General features: G+C 46.7%; 1 protein-coding gene across 2 annotated transcripts in view; it reads left to right on the top strand.

Moving 5' to 3' along the window:
• Positions 1-22,314, top strand: part of zcchc14 (zinc finger, CCHC domain containing 14) — a 240,193-nt gene that overhangs the window by 137,822 nt on the left and 80,057 nt on the right. For both annotated transcript variants that reach the window (XM_072518087.1, XM_072518088.1), the window contains exon 8: positions 15,531-15,759. In XM_072518087.1, coding sequence (XP_072374188.1) covers positions 15,531-15,759 — 229 coding nt within the window. The remainder of the gene's footprint in view (positions 1-15,530; positions 15,760-22,314) is intronic.

Genomic DNA, 22,314 nt, shown 5'->3' on the forward strand with positions numbered 1-22,314 from the left:
CGCAAACACCCGGGCCCTCCTGACCGACCCATTCAGGCCACTCACGTTCCACGTGATCAGCCGGATCGGGGGACACTCTCTCCCCCCCCCCCCCCCCCCCCCCCCCCCCCCCCCCCCCCCCCCGCCGACTAGCCATCTCCTTTCTTAGGCCAGCCACGTGCCCACGCCTACCGCACTCTCCAGCCCCCCAGACGGGGACTCCCTGCCCCGACTCTCCCTCCTACCTCCAGCTCCCCCTCAGTCAGTACAGCAGCAACCCAGATCTCCCCCCCCCCCCCCCCCTCCCGGGCCAGGCAATTGCTCAGACCCCGTGCCCCCCCCCATTGCACTCCCGTAAATCAGCTGACTCCTGCTGATCCCGGCCGCTCCCCGCCTCTGCCGACGATCCCCCGATTGAAATTCCCCCTCGAAGTCGTCGTCTCCCCCCCCCCCCCACAAACCAGTGCGAGCTCCCGTCCGGTACCGCACCCCCCTTTTGTGTGGGAAAAAGCCCGCATTCCCTGCCTGGGCCGGCCCCGCCCACTGTGGCGCAGCTCCGTTCTCCTGCAGCCTCTCCCCGATCCCCTAAGGCCCTGGGCCTCCGGCCCCCACTCTCCCCTTCAGACACTGGGAATAGCCCCTCCCAAATCAATGCACATACCCAGAAAACACACACATCAAATCAAATCGCCCCTTCTCACTCCCCAGCATCCCCATAACCTGCCGCAAACCACTAATTCGAGTCCAGCTTTTCATTTTGGATAAAGGTCCACGCCTCATCCAGCGTATCAAAATAGTGGTGCCGGTCCTGATGCGTGACCCACAGCCGCGCTGGCTGCAACAGCCCAAACTTCACCCCCTTTCGATGGAAAACCGCCTTGGCCCGGTTGAATCCTGCCCTCTTCTTGGCCAGCTCTGCACTCCAGTCCTGGTAGATGCGGATTTCAGCGTTCTCCCACCTGCTACTCTGCTCCTTCTTTGCCCACCTCAGGACACACTCCCTGTCGGTGAAATGGTGAAACCTCACCACCACAGCCCTCGACGGCTCATTCGCCCTGGGCCTCCTTGCCAGGACTCTGTGTGCCCCATCCAGCGCCAGGGGCCTCGGAAAGGCTCCCACGCCCATCAGCGTGCCCAGCATCGTAGCGACGTACGCCCCGGCATCCGACCCCTCCACGCCTTCACGGAGACCCAGAATCTGTAGATTCTTCCTCCTCGACCTGTTTTCCTGGTCCTCGGACTTCTCCTGCCATTTTTTGTGCAGCGCCTCATGCGCCTTTACTTTCACTACCAGGCCCAGGATCTCATCCTCGTTATCAGAGGCTTTCTGCTGCACCTCCTTAATCGCCGTCCCCTGCGCCCTCTGGGTCTCCACCAGCCTCTCGATCGACGCCTTCATAGGGGCCAACATCTCCGCCTTCAACTCTGCAAAGCAGCTTTTCAGAAACTCCTGCTGCTCCTGAGACCACTGAGCCCACGCTGCTTGGTCTCCACCCGCCGCCATCTTGCTTTTCCGCACCCGCTCTCCTCTTTTTCCAGTGCCGTTTTTTTGACTGCTCCGCTCCTGGTTCACTCCATACAGTGCTGGGGGAACCTCACTGCTGCCTTCCCACACTGGGAATCATCGTCCAAATGCCGCTGGGGCTCCTTAAAAGGGCCCAAAAGTCCGTTCACGGCGGGAGCTGCCGAATGTGCGACCTACTCAGGCATAGCCGCAACCGGAAGTCCCGGTTAAGGACTTTTCAAAGTACAAACTGCTTAGATTTATTGGCAGAACTTTCAATCTGCAGGGTAACATCATGTTCCTTAAGAAAATCCTATTCACTCACATTAATGAGTGATGAACTGTAAATTAATGAGAGGTGACCTGTATCTATGAGTGCATTTAAATTAATTATTTTAATTGGAAGTATTATTGCAGAACTTTAGGTCAGTAATTGGAATAATTTTTCTTTATGTAAAATACACAATTTTACAACAAAAGTAACCTAGTTAGATGCTGTTTGCAAATCTTTTTAGAAACCGATATAATTGTGCACTATTTTCAATTTGAGAATAGGCCTACTACTAAAAGTCACATGACATCAAACATTTTTAGAAAATAAAAAAATATATATCTGGCAAAACTGTAATACCTGCAGAGTACTTGACTGTACTGTTGATGTTTCTTTTTGAAATGGCCAATTTGTCATTGTCCATTTATGACATTTCATTCAGAAACACAACATTGTCCATTTATGACATTTCATTCAGAAACACAATGGAAGCAACTAACCAAGTTGGGTTTTATGATATACTGCTGTCGAACGAAATATGACTTGCAAAATGCAAAACGTAGCACAGATCCAGACAAATTGCATAGGTATAAAGACCAGCAAAGGGTCACAAAGCAGCTTATAAGAGCTACTAAAAGGGATTATGAAAGGAAACTCGCAAGGGACATCAAAATCAATAAAAAGGAATTTTATAGTTATATGAAGGGAAGGTGGGTGGCCAAGAGCAATGTAGGCCCACTAAAAGCAAAACATTGAGATATTGTCAGCGATAATGGGAAAATGGCAGACATGTTGAACAATTACTTTGCCTATGTACTTACAGGTGAAAAGGAGGATAACTTGCCAGAAGTCCCGAAAAAATTAATAGTCTGTAGAGGACAGGGACTTAATGCAATTAACATAATTACAGCATCAGTAACTAGGAAGTTAATGGAACTAAAGAGTGACAAATCCCCAGGTCCTGGTGGTTTCCATACGAGGGTATTAAAGGAAGTAGGGGAGAACATTGTAGATGCCCTAACGATAATCTTTCAAAGACAGCATAGTAAGTCATGTATCCAAGTTTACTGATGTTACAAAGTTAGGTGGCATTGTAGACAACCTGGATGATAGCATAACATTTCAGGGAGATATTCACAGACTCGGTGATTGTGGCAGATGGACTACAGTGTAAGCAAGTGTGAAGTTAACCATTTTGGACCAAAAACGGATAGAGCAGAGTATTTTCTAAATGGAAAGAGGTTAGGTACAGTGGATGCCCAGAGAAACTTGGGGGTTCAAGTGCATAGATCCTTAAAATGCCATGAACAAGTGCAAAAAATAATCAAAAAGGCTAATGGAATGCTAGCCTTTGTATCTAGAGGACTCGAGTATGAAGATACAAGTTACGCTGCAGTTATACAAAACCCTCGTCAGACCCTACTTGGAGTACTGTGAGTAGTTCTGGGCATCACACCTCAGGAAGGATGTTTTGGCCTTGGAAGGAGTGCAACTTAGGAGGGCATCATACAAAAATGATTCCTGGACTACAGAGGTTAAGTTACAAGGAAAGATTACACAGACAGGGCCTGTTTTCACTAGCACTTAGAAGATTAGCGGGTGATCTGATTGAAGTATTCAAGATATTAACAGGGAAAGAAAGGGTAGCTAAAGATAAACTATTTCCACTGGTTGGAAATTCTAAAACTAGGGGGCATAGACTAAAAATTAGGGCTAGACCATTCACGAGAGATGTTAGGGAGCACTTCTTCACTCAGAGTGGTAGAGGTTTGGAACTCTCTCCCATAAGCAGCAGCTGAAGCTAAAAGACAGTTGTTAATTTTAAATCTGAGATAGATAAGACTTTTGTTAATCAAAGATATTAAGGGATGTGGGCCAAAGGCAGGTATATGGGGTTAAGCCGCAGATCAGCCATGACCTCGGTAAATGGAGGGACAGGCTTGAGAGGCTGGATGGCCTGCTCCTGTTCCCATGTTCCTCTGACATGGGATTGATTTTATATATAAAAGCGAATTACTGATGATGCTGGAATCTGAAACAAAAACAGAAAATACTGGACAATCTCAGCAGATCTGACAGGATCTATGGAGAGAAAAGGGAGCTAACGTTTTGAGTCCGGATGACAGAGTCATCCAGATGTGAAACGTTAGCTCCCTTTTCTCGCCACAGATGCTGTCAGACCAGCTGAGATTGTCCAGTATTTTTTGATTTTATATATATTTTGTAAGACACTACAAATTGGAATGCTTTGGGGAATTTTATACTTTGATCAGAAATTCTTTGCACAAGAGATTTTTGTTAAATGGATTAAAATTGATTTGAGTTATTGAACTAATATATGGAGCACAAAGGTATTGTCTTAAAAAGGAAATAAGGTCACTTGTCATTGAGGAATTCGATGTTACCAGGTGGCAGAATTATTTAGGATCACTGTCTTATAACCTGTGCTTCAAAATCTAAGGCTCCTTATTGTAGAAATCAGTGAACTGCGAAACTTTTAGGATTATTTTAAAAGTAGTTATGCTTATGCTGTCTTAAAAATGTCTCCCTGCTACCCCCTTCCTTATCCACCATCGTCTTTTGTGTACCATTTGCTTTATGGTGCAGATATTAATGATAAAGCTCCAGATTTCACCATAACTGAAATATAATAGAATCTCCATGATCTGCCATGCAAGCCCCTTCCACACCAAAGGCTGTGGGGATGGTGAGCAATCAAAACCACGCTGGTGAATTGCAGATCTTCATCCCTTAAGCATTTGACTGATTAATCATTGGAGAAGATCAACCAGGACCACGTAATTTTGCAGCTAAAGAAGCTTGCCTTACTTTATGTCTCCCCTTCCTAAACAATTGACAAACACAGATCTGAAATAAAAGCAAAATACTGCAGACGCTAGAAATCAGAAATAAAAACCGGAAAAGTTGGAAAAACTCAGCATGGGGTAGCATCTGTGGAGAGCGAAATTGAGTTAACATTTTGAGTCCATTTGACTCTTCTCTGAAACCTTGCTCTGTGAAGCAGATATTAGAGAACACCACCTGAGCAATTTGGGGAATAGTTAAATTTATCTTAAAATGTGTGAGTACATTGCTATCATTCCCACCACAGCAAAAACACAAATCATACAACATTGAATGGTGATTGTTCCAATCGATGATGTGAAACCTCAACAACAACTGTTTGTATTTGTGCAACTTTACATAAGATATGCTTGCAAAACCAATGACTGCCTTCAGCAGCTATTGAATTTCATCATTAGTTGTTTGATAAATATCTATCTTCTGAGTGGTAGGAGTATCTATGTAGGGCCGGTTGCAAAATACAAGCCACAGTTTAGTAATGCATATAACTAAAGGGCAGCACGGTAGCATTGTGGATAGCACAATTGCTTCACAGCTCCAGGGTCCCAGGTTCGATTCCGGCTTGGGTCACTTTCTGTGCGGAGTCTGCACATCCTCCCCGTGTGTACGTGGGTTTCCTCCGGGTGCTCCGGTTTCCTCCCACAGTCCAAAGATGTGCAGGTTAGGTGGATTGGCCATGCTACATTTCCCTTAGTGTCCAAAATTGCCGTTATTGTTGGGTGGGGTTACTGGGTTATGGGGATAGGGTGGAGGTGTTGACCTTGGGTAGGGTGCTCTTTCCAAGAGCCGGTGCAGACTCGATGGGCCGAATGGCCTGCTTCAGCACTGTAAATTCTATGATAATGATAATAACACTTACTCATCACCAGCTGCCTAATATGTGTCTAGTTGTAATGGAATGTGGCAAAAAAGGCATACCAAATGTGAGAGAAAGGTAAAAAACTATAAAGTTAAGTGTCCTTTGATTGTCCTTCAGGTGAAGATTTTAAATGCTGTGGCCAATTGGATTAGCTGGTTTCTTGGAGCAATTGTTATGAGATCTTGGTTTATTTCTAGGTTTCTGGTAGAGTTGGGTGATACATTTATTATAAAAGAGTGAGAGAGCAACCTTCAGCCTGCTTCCTCTGCTGAAGACTTTCTTGACACCTCCTGTGTATTTTGCAGTCTTTCTTTAGTAGGGGCTGGGAAGCCTTGCCTTGAGATACATCACCCATTGAGTATTTCCAAGAGGTGTTCTGTATCAGTCGGTAGCAATCATTGTTTCAATATCTAGTATTTTTACATTTTTAATTACTCTTCCTTAGATAGTTACGAGATTTCATGCACATAGATCTTTGAATGTGGTAGGATATATTGAGAATACATAGCAAAATAGAAAGGATCTTGAGTTTCTTAAGAAGATGTATAGTGTACAAAAGCGGGTACATTATGGTGAGCATTTAGAAAGCTTTGGTTGAGCCACAATTAGTATATTGCATCAAGTTCTGGTCACCACAATTTAGGAACCATGTGAGGATGCAGAGGCGATTTCCCAGAATGATTCCAGGGATGAGAGCTTATAGTACAAGGTTAGGTTGGAGAAATTTCATGTTGTCCTTGGAGCAAAGCAGATTCGGGAGAGATTTGATGGAGGTACACAAGTTATGACCGGTTTACGTAAGATGGAAAACGAAAACCTGCTCCCATTGTTAGGAAAGCAAAGGTAGTTTTAAAGGGATTTGCATTTGTATTAGTAAACATTCAAAATAAGATCTAGTTTTAAGAGGCTTAAATTTAATGCTTCTATTCGTGGCAGGGTAAAATCTATAACTAGATTCATGCTGGACAAAGATGTTTGTATATATCGTAGTTGGTTAAGTTCTATCTGTGTCTCTAATGTGCTTAGAGAGGGTTATGGTATGAAGAATAAATAGAAGTAAGTCGTTGCTTAGTAACAGGGGCCATTTTCTGGAGGAAAAGATATTTCCTTTGTTCTTAGTTTTTAGCTGAACTTGTTGGCAGTTGGAGACAGGACACTGGGGAATAAATATCTCTCAACTCTGTCAGGAGACGCCGAACAGGATAAGGGAGCTGCAAAGAGGCAGGCTCTAAAGATTCAGTTACAGTCCAGATAACAAGGATTTTGGGCGGCACAGTGGTTAGCATTGCTGCCTCACATCGCCAGGGACCCGGGTTCAATTCCGACTTGGATCACTGTCTGTGTGGAGTTTATATATTCTCCCAGTATCTGCATGGGGTTCTTCCGGGTGCTCCGGTTTCCTCCCACAGTCCAAAGATAGACGGGTTAGGTGGATTGACCATGCTAAATTGCCTCTTAGTGTCCAGGGATGTGCAGGTTAGGTTATGGGGTTACGGGGGAAGGGAGGGGTGGTTGGGTGAGTGGATATGGGTAGAGTGCTCGTTTGAAGGGTCGGTGCAGACTCGATGGGCCGAATGGCCTCCTTCTGCACCGTAGGGATTCTATGATATTAGGTCAGAAATACTGTCTAAAATGCCTCGAGTTAAGAGAACAGAGACCAAGGAAGTGTTCAGAAGAACTCAAGGAAGAATAAACAAAGTATTCTGTGTTAAAGAGACAATTGCAGTTACCAGATTTAAAGTGAGACAGCAGACTTCAGAGGTAAATGATGTCTGATGCCATTTGTCTCATGCCATTTTACCAGAGTCTTGGGAATCTAGAATTGAAGCAATTGTGACCAGTTTGTACAGCAGTCAAGATGAAGAAATTCTAAAGGGGGGGGGGGGGGGTTAAAAATGACGAGAGAAGATTTTAAAATGTGTTTTTGGGGAGTGGAGTTTTACAACACTCATGTGACAATCGTCTGTGTGGATTCTGAGAAGAAATCCGCAGACGTTAACTTGGATTCAGAGCGGAGTGTATATTTGACCACAGTCATCGTGTGTTTTTAAAAGGGACATTGTGTATTAATGAGACCATTGCAGTTTAAGATGTACTTTGTAATCCATGTTAATTTTAAAACCTGCATGTAACTATCAAGCTAAAGGGGGAATAAAGGAGTATTGTATAATAATCCAACTTGTCATATTTAATAAATGTTTCTTCCTTGTTGTTAAAACTAATTCCTGGTCCTGTGATTCTGTGCCACCGCGTTTTATTTTTTAAAAAGTAAAAGTTATGGGGCGGGATTCTTCCTACTGGGGACTAAATCCCCACGCCCGCCGGAAAACGGGTGAGAATCACTCCAGATTTTTTTCCTCAAAGTTCCGGGGTGATTCTCCATTTTCCAGGGGGCTAGCAGAGCCCCGGCGTATGTCCTGCAGCTCTGGCTGCCTACGGTGTTGCTAAATATTGCTCTCTTTCGTTGGCTCTGAATATGGCAGTCAATATGGTCGCCTTCCTTAATTCTAATTACGTTTGCTCTGGAGTCGCCAGGTATCTTTCGATACCGCCACAAGGTTCAGACCGAATACTGATCAAAGACTCGATACACCAGTTAATTAGTTCAAAGTCAAATGCTTATTTATTTACACACACAGTTAAATATACTCATGCACAAATACTACAGACTAAACTATCACTACTGCTAAAGCCTATACTTAGCTTTAGGCACCCATTCAGTCAGAGGAACAAAGGCCGTTGTTCGGATCTGAGGCTGCTGGGGTTGAACTGGTATGGGATAACAGCTAAGGTCGTCTGTCTGGTAGCGTGCGTTGACCTTGGACTTACTTATTTCTGGTGCAGCTGTTGGACAGGTCTCTCCTCGGTGAGAGCCGGGTCCAAGAAAACGATTCTCTCTTGGGGGCTCCTTCTTGTACCCTAAGGGGCTTCGCGCTCTTTTGGGCGGGCCGTGAACTTGGCCCTAATCAATTGGGCCGTTTCTTGATCATTAATATTGATCTCGTCCAATAAAGGGGTGGGTGGGCTGGCCCTGATGGCTGGGCGTGTCCTAGGTGGCCGTTGGCCTGCTTTGTTCCGGTCTCCTCTGGCGCCGGGGTGTCTGCCTTGGTATCGGTTACTCAAATGTTACTCTTTTGTTCCCGGAGATGAGCCATTAGTATGCTAATGGGCCTACAATTTTGGTGTTGTCCGGGAGCTGCGGCTCCAATAAACACTCCTGAACCTGCTTGTTTTCTCAGTATTGTCCTTTTTCCCTGTAATCTTTGCAAAGTGTCCATTTTGTAATCGGGAAGTGGCCATCCCAGATGGCTACAGCGGGGCCCTGCTAACCAGGCTGCGCATGCGCACGGCGGCGTGGGTGCCGCAGACATGGCGGAGTCACACAGCGGGCCCGCGCGGAGTAAGGTAAGTCCCCCCCCCCCCCCCCCCCCCAGATTGCAACGGCCCGCCGATCTGTGGCCCCCCATCGCGGGCCTGACAATCGCTGAGGCCCCCCACGGAGTCAGATACCCCCGCTCCCCACCAGGACCGCCACGGCGGCCGCGGGTCCCAGCACCTGCCGGGTGGTACCATATGTAAACCACGCCGGCGGGAGTTCGGCTGATTGACTGCGGAGAATCGCTGTGGGGGCCTGTTCCAACGGCGCCTGACCGGCGCCGCGTTAACCGCGCGTGGGACTGCCGGGTTCGCGGAGAATCGTGGAAGCGCCGTCGCTCCGGATTTCCGGCGTGAACGGCTATTCTCCACCCCCGTGCCGGGCACCATTCCAGCACGGAGTGTCGGAGAATCCCCGCCCATGGTCTTTTGAGCCAGGGCTCCATTCTCTGATCGTCCCATCCAGTTGTAACACCAGCAGGGATTGGAACATCGTTGGCTTTATAGTACAAAGTACTAAGGGACACAGTTTTGAGATTTTAGACAAGAGATGCAGGGAAATTGTGAAGTAGAATTCTCTTCTATACAGCGAATGGCAATGACCTGAAACCTGCTGCCCACAAGGATGGATGGTATCAGATGATGAATGAAACCAAAATGAAATTGGACGAGGACTTGGGAGGCTATGGGGATAGAACAGGGGAATATGACTTATTGGATTTGTCTACGGAGAGCCAGCAGGAACTCAATCGTCTGAATGACCTCGTTCTGTGCTCAGCATCTCAATAGACTCCCAGATCTCAGCAGATTCACTGCATCATATTGAGCAGTTGCCTAAGAAACAAAACATATTTCTTTCACTGAAGAAGTGAAAAAGACAACCAAATCAACCAATCAAGGTAACGTCCTTTGCCGAGGCGGCATTCCAACATAGTTTGGGAAGTGTAACTTACAGGTGTCTTCAAGAGTTTCTTTGATCAGTAAATGTTCCACAGGATCTCAAGGACGTCAACATAATCAGCATCTGGAAGTGAAAAGGATCCAAAAATGTATCTGAAAACGATCAGGGAATATGTCGTCTCTCATTTGCAGGATTGATTTTCACAAGGGTCTTATTAAACCATCTATTCATCAGTCTCGTAGATGATGCCCTCCTGGAATGTGTGTTAAGGCTATCATGGGACATCCAATAGGGTGTTTGTAGCAAGACATCTACAAAATTGGATTGGATTTGTTTATTGTCACGTGTACCGAGGTACAGTGAAAAGTATTTTTCTGCGAGCAGCTCAACAGACCATTAAGTACATGAGGAGAAAAGGGAATTAAAGAAAATACATAATAGGGCAACACAACATATACAATGTAACTACATAAGCACTGGCATCGGATGAAGCATACAGGGTGTAGTGTTAATGAAGTCACTCCATAAGAGGGTCATTTAGGAGTCTGGTGACAGTGGGGAAGAAGCTGTTTTTGAGTCTGTTGAAAATCGCTGAAATGAAAATCGCTTATTGTCACAAGTAGGCTTCAAATGAAGTTACTGTGAAAAGCCTCTAGTCGCCACATTCCGGCGCCTGTTCGGGGAGGCTGTTACGGGAATCAAACCGTGCTGCTGGCTTGCTTTGGTCTGCTTTCAAAGCCAGCGATTTAGCCCTGTGCTAAACAGCCCCTTCGTGCGTGTTCTCAGAGTTCTGTATCTCCTGCCCGATGGAAGAAGTTGGAAGAGTGAGTAAGCCGGGTGGGAGGGATCTTTGATTATACTGCCCGCTTTCCCCAGGCAGCGGGAGGTGTAGATGGAGTCAATGGATGGGAGGTAGGTTCGTGTGATGGACTGGGCGGTGTTCACGACTCTCTGAAGTTTCTTGCGGTCCTGGGCCAAGCAGTTGCCATACCAGGCTGTATGCAGCCCGATAGGATGCTTTCTATGGTGCATCTGTAAAAGTTGGTAAGAGTCAATGTGGACATGCCGAATTTCCTTAGTTTCCTGAGGGAGTATAGGCGCTGTTGTGCTTTCTTGGTGGTAGCGTCGACGTGGGTGGACCAGGACAGATTTTTGGAGATGTGCACCCCTAGGAATTTGAAACTGCTAACCATCTCCACCTCGGCCCCGTTGATGCTGACAGGGGTGTGTACAGTACTTTGCTTCCTGAAGTCAATTACCAGCTCTTTAGTTTTGCTGGCATTGAGAGAGAGATTGTTGTCGCTACACCACTCCACTAGGTTCTCTATCTCCCTCCTGTATTCGGCTCATCGTTATTCGAGATCCAGCCCACTATGGTCGTATCGTCAGCAAACCTGTAGATGGAGTTGGAACCAAGTTTTGCCACGCAGTCTTGTGTGTACAGGTACAGAGAGCAACATTAGGACCTAGATATGCTGTTCATAGTCTTACAGACGGGAAGAGATGAATGGGGTGATTCCATTTTCGTTGCCACTTCTCGACTGACTGAAAATAACATGTCTAGCTGCACACAACATGGAAGACATCCAGAGTACAGCAAACAAATTCTCAAATGATGTCAAATTTTTTGGTCACCAAATCATTGTCTTTAAGACTAAAGCTTTTATGTTTCCACCAACACCAGGCACACAGTACTATCACCAGTTGATGGCACCAGATGGCTGTAGAAAAATTCTTATACCTTGACAGGTGGAGATGTAGCTATTGATAGAGATATCCATGCACACATGCAGGAAGCAGGTTTCTGCCTACAGCTAACTCCATGATTGTATCTGGAAGCAGAATGGCACTGAGCTGAAGACTAAAGTCATACTCCACCAGGCCATTGTCCTTCCAACTTCCTGTATTGTGCAGACTCCTGGGTCTGCCATAGGCATCATATAGAAGTCCTGGAATGCTTCCACTAAAGACACCCGAGGTCCATCATGAGAATTTGATGGCAGGAGGAAATCACAAGCAACCAAGGCCCTTGATTGTGCTGGGCTCAACAACATGGAGAACGCCCTTCAGAAAATTCTTTTTAAAAAATAAATTTAATGTACCCAATTCTTTTTTCCGATTAAGAATCAATTTAGTGTGGCCAATGCAACTACCCTCCGCATCATTTTGGGTTGTGGGGGTGAGACCCACGCAGACACTGGGAGAATGTGCAAACTCCGCACGGACAGTGATCTGGGACCTCAGCGCCGTGAGGCAGCAGTGCTAACCACTGCGCCACCATGTTGCCCCCCCCCCCCCTTTCAGGAAATTCAACTGAAATAGCCAGGCCATGTCCCCACATGGATGATTACAGAATACCTAAGCAGATCTTCTATGATGAGCCTTCTCAGAGCAAATGACAACAAGATTGTTGGTGCAAACTAATAAGAGCAGCCTAAGAAAGAGCCTGACTAGCTTCTCTATTGCATACCTCTTTTGGGAAAACACTGCAGCCAACCATCTCCCATGGAGACAAGCACTGACATTTGGATCAATATGTTTCATGCCGCACCTACCCCAAACATCTGATATGACCAGGGAAAGGCCAAAGGTGGTGCAGCTGCAAAGGTACCCCGAGCACCAATAATATGAGCTGCCAGTTCTGCGGGAATCCCTACTGATCTTGGATCAGAATCCTATTGTCCCTGAGGGCACCCACAAAAGGTGAGAAAATAATTTATAGCTCAGTCATACTTAAACAACGAGGGTTCTACTGCAAAAGGAACAGATTTCTGCATTTTTGGCGTCACTAGTGGTCATACTCATGCCATCAACTAATATTCTATGTTGAAGGTTTAAAATCCAAACAAACATTATTTATTTTATTTTTAAATCTATTAGTTTATAATGAAAATTGGTAACATTTTGTGTTCTTGCTCCTTTTGGAAACTTTTTTTAATTAAAAGCACTCGACAACCTCCTTTTGAAATTCATGTAATGTCCATGGAAGCTTGTGTTCTGGATGGAAAAGCAAACGGTATGAAGATTTTGATTCCATAGTGAGATTTTAATGTTTTTCATAGAAATTTGTGCAGTCCGTTTAAAACTGTGCCTTTCTCTTTTTTCAATTTTGAATTTCTTAAGCATGAGATAGTAAGTTAAACTTTGTGCAACAAGTCATATGCCATATGCCATGATAGCTGTGAGATGGGAAAGAAACGGGGGACTGGTGACCTATAAGCCAGGAATACAGCTTTTTCAACAGGTCCTGTAGAATTTAACAGTGGGACATATTGACTTTGATTCTCCCTTCCCGCTGCAGAGTGAATGGAGATTGGCTGAGTGCCAAATTCTCCTTCCTTGCTTGCAGCAGTAGCGAGGCAGACCCGCAATGGAGAATCCCGCCTGTTATTGTTTTTTCATTGCGTTTCCTGGCTGCTGCCAGCTTGACTGGCTGTTGGGTGGGGAAACCATTTGGAAGGCTGGTGGGGGAGGAGCAGAAGTAAATCCAACATAGGAGATGGGAGTTGGACATCGTGGTGAGGGTTAGACAATCATTGGGGCTTGGTAGACTGGAGACCTACATTTCTGCACCTCCTAACTCGAGTAATGCAATAAAGGGTAATAGATAAGGTCCTTCATGCCCTTCTTCATTTACCAGGTTTACAGTCACTGGGAAACCCGCTATGCAGGTGGTAAAATTTGAAGTTGTTAAATTGGAGGCTTCAAAATATCTTAATAATGCCCCTCCCCCTCTCTATCTTGTTTTTCTCCTTTAAAACACTTGTTATTAACTACTTCTTCGATCAAACGTTTGGTCAAATGCCCTAGGCGCATTTCACAGTAACTTTGCTGCAATGTAAATGTAAGCCTACTTGTGACAATAAAGATAATTATTATTATTATGTCTCCTTATATGAATTTTGTTCTGTAATGCCCCTATGAAATGCTTCAGGATATTTTATTCCAATAGAAGTGCTATATAAACACACAAGTTGATGATGTAATTAAAACGGCAATTGGGTAGATTGAAGTTGGATTGACCTTTTAAAATTTTTTAATCACCTGCTCTAGGGTGTGGTATGAATTTCCCCCATGTCATTTTGTTTGGCTTCAAGTTGAGGCATTATTCTTAAACTCTCATCTGAAGCTCTACCTAAAATTTTCATGTTAAAGAATTATGGTTCCAAAATTATTTTACCCTCTTATTTCTCAGAGAGCAAATAGATATTTTTCTGCTAGATGTTTTTTGTTTCCTAAGTAGTTATGTTTTATTAATTTGGTTAATTATTTAATAATGTAATTAATTGCATAAGGACCTGGGTGTAAATGTGCATATGTCATTGAAGGTGACAGAACAGGTTGTGAGCATGGCTAAAATAGCATTCAGTATCCTAGGCTTTATTAATAGGGGAATAGAGTACAAGAACAAGGAGATTATGTTAAATTTATAGAAGTCATGAGGTAATTTTCAGTTAGAATATTGTGTTCAATCCTGGACACCACACTTTAGGAAGGATGTGAAGGCATGAGAGAATGCAGTAAAGATCCTCCAGAATGGGACGGCACGATGACACAGTGGTCAGTACTGCTGCCTATGGCGTTGAGGAACTGGGTTCGATCCCGGCCCTGGGTCACTGTCCGTGTGGAGTTTGCACATTCTCCTCGTGTCTGCGTAGGTCTCACCCCCACAAACCAAAGATGTGCAGGGTAGGTGGATTGGCCACACTAAATTGCCTCTTAATTGAAAAAAAATTTGGTACTCTAAATTTATTAGACACAAGTTTAAAAAAAAAAAAAGATCCTCCTGAATGGTTCCAGGGATAAGGAAATTCAGTTATAAAGATAGATTGGAGAAGCTGAGCCTTTTTTTATTTGAAGAAAAGAAGGCTTAGAGGAGCTTTGAAAGAGATATTCAAAATCTGGAAGTTACTGTCCCAAGTTACCCTGCTCCTCAACAGACTGCATTGTCGTAGTACCTCACCAATAAATTCCACATTGAAGCCCTTGTAAGGTCATGGGTTTGCAGTACCTACCTACAAGGTACCCACTAAATATAGCAGTAAAAGATTGAGCTACCCCATTCTGGTATAAGTGAATTTATAATGGTGGAATATGTGATAATTAGTCAAATTATCTCTCTTACACTGTAAATTGAATTTTACAAATGTGAGGCATTACATTTAATTAGTGTTGGATATTTTTAGAACTTCCTTTATTTTCTATCGTCTATCTTACTCTCTCAATCCAATTTTTCTTTCCATCTTTTTAGTTTGCTTTCTGGACATGATTTAAATATAATTTATGCCTCCTGGTTTACATTCTGCATGTTTGCATTGGTTTTCAATTTGGCTGTTGCTCACCCGCTCACACATGCCACAGATTCTCTGTTGAAGGCTGGATCCGATGTCCAATAACAAAGTTGTCACTCAAAAGGCGCCACAATTTGGGTCAAAATGTACTGTTCAATGGATTATGGAATGAATGTTTATATTCTGAATTGACACATGGTTGATTGCTAAGTATCATGAAAACAGACTTTGCTTTTGTTATCATCTAATTAGATTTGTGTGAGAATGCATTTTTATTTATTATAGCTTAATCCAAGCTCTTTTTTTTTTTAAAACCTCCTTGTAATAAGATATTTAGGATAAGGTAGAGATAGAACAGTCTGCCTTGTTTACAAACACTAGTTGTCTGGTCAATTGCAAGAGGAATGCCACCGTAAAATTGTGATAGCTTGTCTGTTTTGTGTTTTATGTGCTAAATCCAATTGAATTTTTGATTTTTTTTGCAGGCCAGTATGTGGTGTAGCCAGCATCCAGTGTTCTTATAACACATTGCAACCATCAGTCTCCGCTTCTTCATACTCGCATTCAGTCAGTGGAAGCTCTGCATCAGTCATTTGGCCACAGGCTGAAAGCTTAAGTCCCCAGAATCCAGAACAAATTGGTATTCTAGACTGGCTTAAAAAGTTGCGTCTGCACAAGTACTATCCTGTTTTTAAGCAACTTACAATGGATAAGGTATGTTTGCACTTGGTTGAATTTAAATGGTTGGCCCTTTTGGAAAAGGAAAATGTTGAATGGCTTAAAGTCTTGTGTTTGTACATGGAGAAACAGTTATTACTTGCATCGTACTGTACATTGTTATCGGGGCCCAAATTACAATGAGAGAGAATTTGTGCACTTTTTGTGTATAATCCCTGAACCCAAAATATCTTAAACAAATGCGTGCTAAAAGAATTAGCAATCTTCAGGACTCTATTTTTTTTAAAATCCCAATTAAGGGGCAATTTAGTGTGGCCAATCCACCTACCCTGCACATCTTTGGATTATGGGGGTGCGACCCACACAGACATGGGGAGAATGTGCAAACTCCACACGGACAGTGACCCCAGGCCGGGATCGAACCCGGGTCTTTGGCACTGTGAGGCAGCAGTGCTAACCACTGCGCCGCCGCGCCACCCTACCTTCAGGGCTTTTTACCTCTCCCATTGAAAGTGGGCAGCGATGATGTTTTTGCCCTTGTTTGTAGTCAGTTTGTTTGTAAACAATAGATCCCAAAAACTAATGGACAGATTTCAACAAATCTTGGTATACACTGTATTGTTCAAGAAAGAATTGATTAGTTTTTGGCAAAGTTGTGGAACCGATCCCGGAGTTTTTAAAGGATCCGTTAACATTGGGAGATGAGAGAATTGATTTTTTTTGAGAATATTGTGATTTGATTGTTTTAGAATGTTGCGAATTGTCTCAGCTGCTGTTTTGGAATTTGTCACAGCTGTCGAGATGGGAGCAAAGTTTTCTGAGCCAGTTGCTGGATGTGGATTGGACTGAAGCTTTCTCAGTGAGATGGAAGCTCAAAATATAGAGGGTTTTAAAAAAATGTTTTAGTTGCAGGGAATCAACCAGATAGGAAAAAGCCTCAAGGAAAAGCTGCATAATTGTAATAATATTGAGTTAAGACAGTGTGGCACTCTACTGATTGCCCTCTTCACTTGTATAATATTTTCTTTTCCTGGTAGGTGTACTTCATGATATAATTTGCTTGTCTGTTTTAACCATGGTTTGGAGTACTCCAGAATCTTGTGTGGAGTTTCTGAAAATATTTTCAGCCTTGTTTCAAATAACTCCATGGTCTGACTCCTCCCTATCTCTGTTCCCACCCCAGCACATAAGCTTTTGAGATCTCTGTGCTTTTCCATTGGCTGCCTGGCATGTTAATAAGCTGGGGACAATCTTAACGAGGTAATTATTATTTTTTTTTTAAAAATATGTTTATTCAAAATTTTCAACAATTTTCAACCAAACACTCCAGAAAGAAAAACAAAATTTTACATAGGAAATCAAACAAGGATACATTAACCCCATTTAATCAATAAATACAAAAGTGGGGAAAACACCCCCTTTTAACAAAAACATAAATCAAACCCCCCCCCCCCACCCCCGGGTTGCTGCTGTTTCGACCTCCACCTAGCATTCCGCGAGAAAGTCTAGGAACCGTTGCAACCGCCTGGAGAACCCCTGCACAGACACCCGCAAGGAAAACTTTATCCTCTCCAACTTAATGAACCCTGCCATGTCATTGATCCAAGCTTCCACGCTCAGGGGCTTTGCATCTCTCCACATTAGTAGGATCCTCCGCCGGGCTACCAGGGACGCAAAGGCCAGAACTCCGGCCTCTTTCGGCTCCTGCACTCCCGGCTCGTCCGATACCCCATATAGTGCCACCCCCCAGCTCGGCTTGACCCGGGTGTTTTGGACATAGCCCTCGCAAAGCCCCTCCAGAACCCCTCCAGCGCCGGGCAAGTCCAGAACATATGGGCATGATTCGCTGGGCTCCCCGAACATCTCACACATCTGTCCTCCACCCCAAAAAACCTACTCATCCTCGCCCCTGTCATATGCGCCCTATGTACTACTTTGAACTGTATTTGACTGAGCCTGGCGCATGAGGAGGAGGAATTAACCCTGCCCAGGGCATCAGCCCACAGACCCTCATCCAGCTCCTCCCTGAGCTCCTCCTCCCACTTGCCCTTCAACTCCTCCAGCGAGGCACCTCCGCTTCCTGCAGCTCCTGATAAATCGCCGAGACCTTGCCTTCTCCAACCCATACACCCGAAATCACCCTGTCCTGAATCCTTCGTGCTGGAAATAGCGGAAATTCCCTCACCTGCGTCTCACAAACACCCTCACTTGCATACATCTAAAAGCGTTTCCAGGAGGCAACCCAAATTTCTCCTCCAGCGCCCCCAGGCTAGCAAAAGTCCCATCTATGAACAGGTCCCCCATCCTTTTAATTCCTGCCCGATGCCAACTTAGGAACCCCCCATCCATCCTGCCCGGCACAAACCAATGATTATCCCGTATCGGGGACCAAATTGAGGCCCTCACTTCACCCATATGTCGCCTCCACTGCCCCCAGATCTTCAATGTCGCCGCCACCACTGGGCTCGTGGTATACCTCGTCGGCGGTAGCGGCAACGGTGCCGTCACCAGCGCCCCCAAGCTAGTACCCACACAAGACGCCGCCTCTCGCCTCTTCCACGCCGCCCCCTCTCCCTCCATTACCCATTTATGAATTATCGTCACATTAGCTGACCGATAATAACCACACAGCCCCAGCAGTGCCAACCAGCCCCTGTCCCGACTGTGCTCCAGAAACACCCTCCTCACCCTCTGGATCTTGCTCGCCCATACAAACCCCATAATACTCCTGCTTACCCGCTTGAAAAAAGCCTTGGGGATTAGGATGGGCAGGCACTGGAACACGAACAAGAACCTCGGGAGGACCGCCATCTTGACCGACTGCACCCTACCCGCCAGGGAAAGTGGCAACACATCCCATCTCCTAAAGTCTGCCTCCATCTGGTCCACCAACCGTGCCAAATTAAGCTTATGAAGGGCCCCCCAGCTCCTAGCTACCTGGATACCCAGGTACCGAAAGCTCCTCTCCGCCCTCTTCAACGGCAGCTCCTCTAGCACCCTTTCCTGGCCCCCCGCATGCACTGCAAAGAGCTCACTCTTCCTCACGTTGAGCTTGTAGCCCGAGAAGTCCCCAAACTCTCTAAGCATTCGCATGACCTCTGCCATCCCCTCCACTGCATCTGCAATATATAACAACAGGTCATCAGCATACAACGACACCCGGTGCTCCTCCCCTCCACGGACCAACCCCCTCCAGTTCCTAGACTCCCTTAATGCCATGCCCAGCTGCTCAATTGCCAGCGCGAACAGCAAAGGGGACAGGGGACGCCCCTGTCTCGTCCCCCCGGTACAATCTGAAAAATTCCGATCTCCACCGGTTCATAGACACGGTCGCCACCGGGGCCCTGTATAACAACCTGACCCACCCTATGAACCCTTCCCTGAACCCAAACCTGCTAAGCACATCCCATTGGTACTCCCACTCCACCCGATCAAAGGCCTTCTCCGCGTCCATAGCCGCCACCACCTCCGCTTCCCCTCCCACCGAGGGCATCATAATCACGTTCAGGGGCCTCCGCACATTCGCGTTTAACTGCCTGCCCTTCAGGAACCCCGCCTGGTCCTCATGTACCACTCCGGGACACAATCCTCGTAGTGAGGACCTTCGGCAGCAACTTGGCATCTACGTTAAGGAGCGAGATCAGCCTATGTGAACCGCACTGCAGTGGATCCTTGTCCCGCTTGAGAATCAGCGAGATCAGCGCCCGAGACATTGTCGGGGGCAGAGTCCCTTCCTCCCTTGCCTCATTGAAGGTTTTTTCACCAGCAAAGGGCCCAACAGATCCACGTACTTCCTATAAAATTCAACCGGGAACCCATCTGGTCCCGGGGCCTTGCCCACCTGCATGCTCCCCAATCCATTAACCAGCTCCTCCAGCCCCATCGGGGCCCCCAGGCCAGCCACCTGCTCTTCCTCCACCCTCGGGAACCTCAGTTGATCTTAGAACCGCCACATCCCCTCTCCCCCCTCTGGGGGCTCTGACTTGTACAGGTCCCCATAGAAATTCTTAAATACCTCATTTATTTTAACCGCACTCCGCACCGTATTCCCCGCCCTATCCCTGATTCCTCCAATCTCCCTCGCCGCCTCCCTCTTACGTAGCTGATGCGCCAGCATCCGACTCGCCTTCTCCCCATACTCATATACTGCCCCCTGCATTTTCCGCCACTGAGCCTCTGCCTTCCCCGTGGTCAATAAATCAAATTCCGTTTGGAGGTTCCGTCGCTCCTCAGCAGCCCCTCTTCGGGGGCCTCTGCATAGCTCCTATCCACCCTTACTATCTCCCCCACCAACCTCTACCTCTCCATCCTCTCCCTCTTCTCCCTGTGATCCCTAATTGAAATTAGCTCTCCCCTAACCACCGCCTTCAGAGCCTCCCAAAACACACCCACCCGCACCTCCCCGTTATCATTGGCCTCTATGTATCTCTAAATGCACCCCCGGACCCGCCCACAAACCTCCTCATCCGCCAACAGTCCCACATCCAGGCGCCACAGCGGGCGCTGGTCCCTCTCCTCCCCCAACCCCAACTCCACCAAGTGCAGGGCGTGGTCCAAAATTGCTATAGCCGAATATTCCGTTCCCTCCACTCTTGGGATCAGCGCCCTACTCATCACAAAGAAATCTATCCGTGAATAGGCCTTATGTACATGGGAGAAAAAAGAGAACTCTCTGGCCACCGGCCTGGCAAACCTCCACGGATTCACTCCCCCCATCTGGTCCATAAAACCCCTTAGCACCTTGGCCGCAGCTGGCCTCTTACCCGTCCTTGACCTGGATCGGTCCAATGCTGGGTCCAGTACCGTATTAAAGTGTCCCCCCCCCCCCATTATCACGCTCCCCGCTTCCAGGTCCGGGATCCGACTCAACATGCGCTTCATAAACCCTTCATTGTCCCAATTCGGGGCATACACATTCACCAGTATCACCCGGGTCCCCTGCAACCTACCACTCACCATCACGTATCGACCCCCATTATCCGCCACAATATTCAACGCCTCGAACGACACCCCCTCCCCCACCAGTATTGCAACCCCTCTGTTCTTCCCATCCAGCCCTGAATGAAAGACCTGCCCTACCCATCCCTTTCTCAGCCTGATCTGATCTGCCACCTTCAAGTGCGTCTCCTGAAGCATAACAACGTCTACCTTCAGTCCCTTTAAGTGCGTGAACACCCGGGCCCTCTTGACCGGCCCATTTAGGCCCCTCACATTCCATGTTATCAGCCGGATCAGGGGGCTACTTGCGCCCCCATCCCCCCTGTCGACTAGCCATCCCCTTTCTTAGGCCAGCCATGTGCCCACGTCTCCTGCACACTCCAGTCCCCCAGGTGGCGAACCCCCGCCTGGACTCTCCCTTTTACCTCCAGCTCCCCTTCGGTCAGTACAGCAGCAACCCAGTTCCCCCACCCCCCGCGGGAAGGCTCCCGTGCCCATTAACGTGTTCAGCATTGTGGCTACATATGCCCCAACGTCGGACTGCTCCACCCCTTCAGGGAGACCCAGAATCCGGAGATTCTTCCTCCTCGACCTATTCTCCAGGTCCTCAAACTTTTCCTGCCACTTCTTGTGCAACGCCTCCACTTTCACCGCCAGGCCCAGAATCTCATTTTCAGAGGCTTTCTGCTGCACCTCTCGAATCGCCACCCCTTGAGCCTTCTGGTTCTCCACCAGCTTTTCTACCGACGCCTTCATTGGGGCCAGCATTTCTGCTTTCAGCTCCGCAAAGCAGCTTTTCAGGAACTCCTGCTGCTCCCGCGACCATTGCGCCCACGCTGCCTGGTCTCCACCCGCCGCCATCTTACTTTTCCGCACCCGCTCTCCTCTCTGCTCCAAAACCACTTTTTAAATCGCTCCACTCCTGGTCCACTCCATACAATGCTGGGGGAACCTTATTGCTGTGTTCCCACACCGGGAATCGTTGTCCAAGTGCCGCTGGGGCTTCTCAAAAGGGCCCGTTTTTGGTGGGAGCTGCCGAACGTGCGACCTACCCAGGCATAGTCAACCGGAAGTCTTAAGAAGGTAATTATGGGACTTCCGCCCCCTGTAAAGGAAGTTCTTGAGAGCTGGCAGCCAATCTGATTGGCCAGCAGTTGAGCTGTCCCAGCAGCCAGAACTCTGTAGTGGCAGCTGCGGGCCTACAAGGATGTCCTAAATTGAAGACAACATGAAAGACTGGACTAAGTGTGAGTACTGTGCTTTTAGTCAGGAAAAGATCAGGGAACTTAACGTAAGGGGGTGGGGATCAGATTTTGGTGACCATGGGTGATGGGAAGGGTTGTCACACAGAGGTGACGGATGCCCCATTGGGCACAAGGGCACACCCCAAGGGAGATAATTGCCCCCTTCCTGTCTTTTCATCTGAGATGGTGAACAGGTGTGCTGGCCTCCTTGGTTCTGCTTTTCCCTGCCCATCATTTTATTGTGGGGCGAATGGAAACAGGCCATTAATTGTAGAGCTAAGGGTGGGCAATTTGGCTGCTTGGAGTGAGTGGGAAGGTGGTGGGCTAGCCACCTATCTTATTTTATGAACTTCCCCCTCACCCCGCATCTTGCAAATACGCATGCTGGGGAACGGTATGTTCGTGAACC

The sequence above is a fragment of the Scyliorhinus torazame genome, chromosome 10 (assembly GCF_047496885.1).
Source record: "Scyliorhinus torazame isolate Kashiwa2021f chromosome 10, sScyTor2.1, whole genome shotgun sequence".
NCBI lineage: Eukaryota > Metazoa > Chordata > Chondrichthyes > Carcharhiniformes > Scyliorhinidae > Scyliorhinus > Scyliorhinus torazame.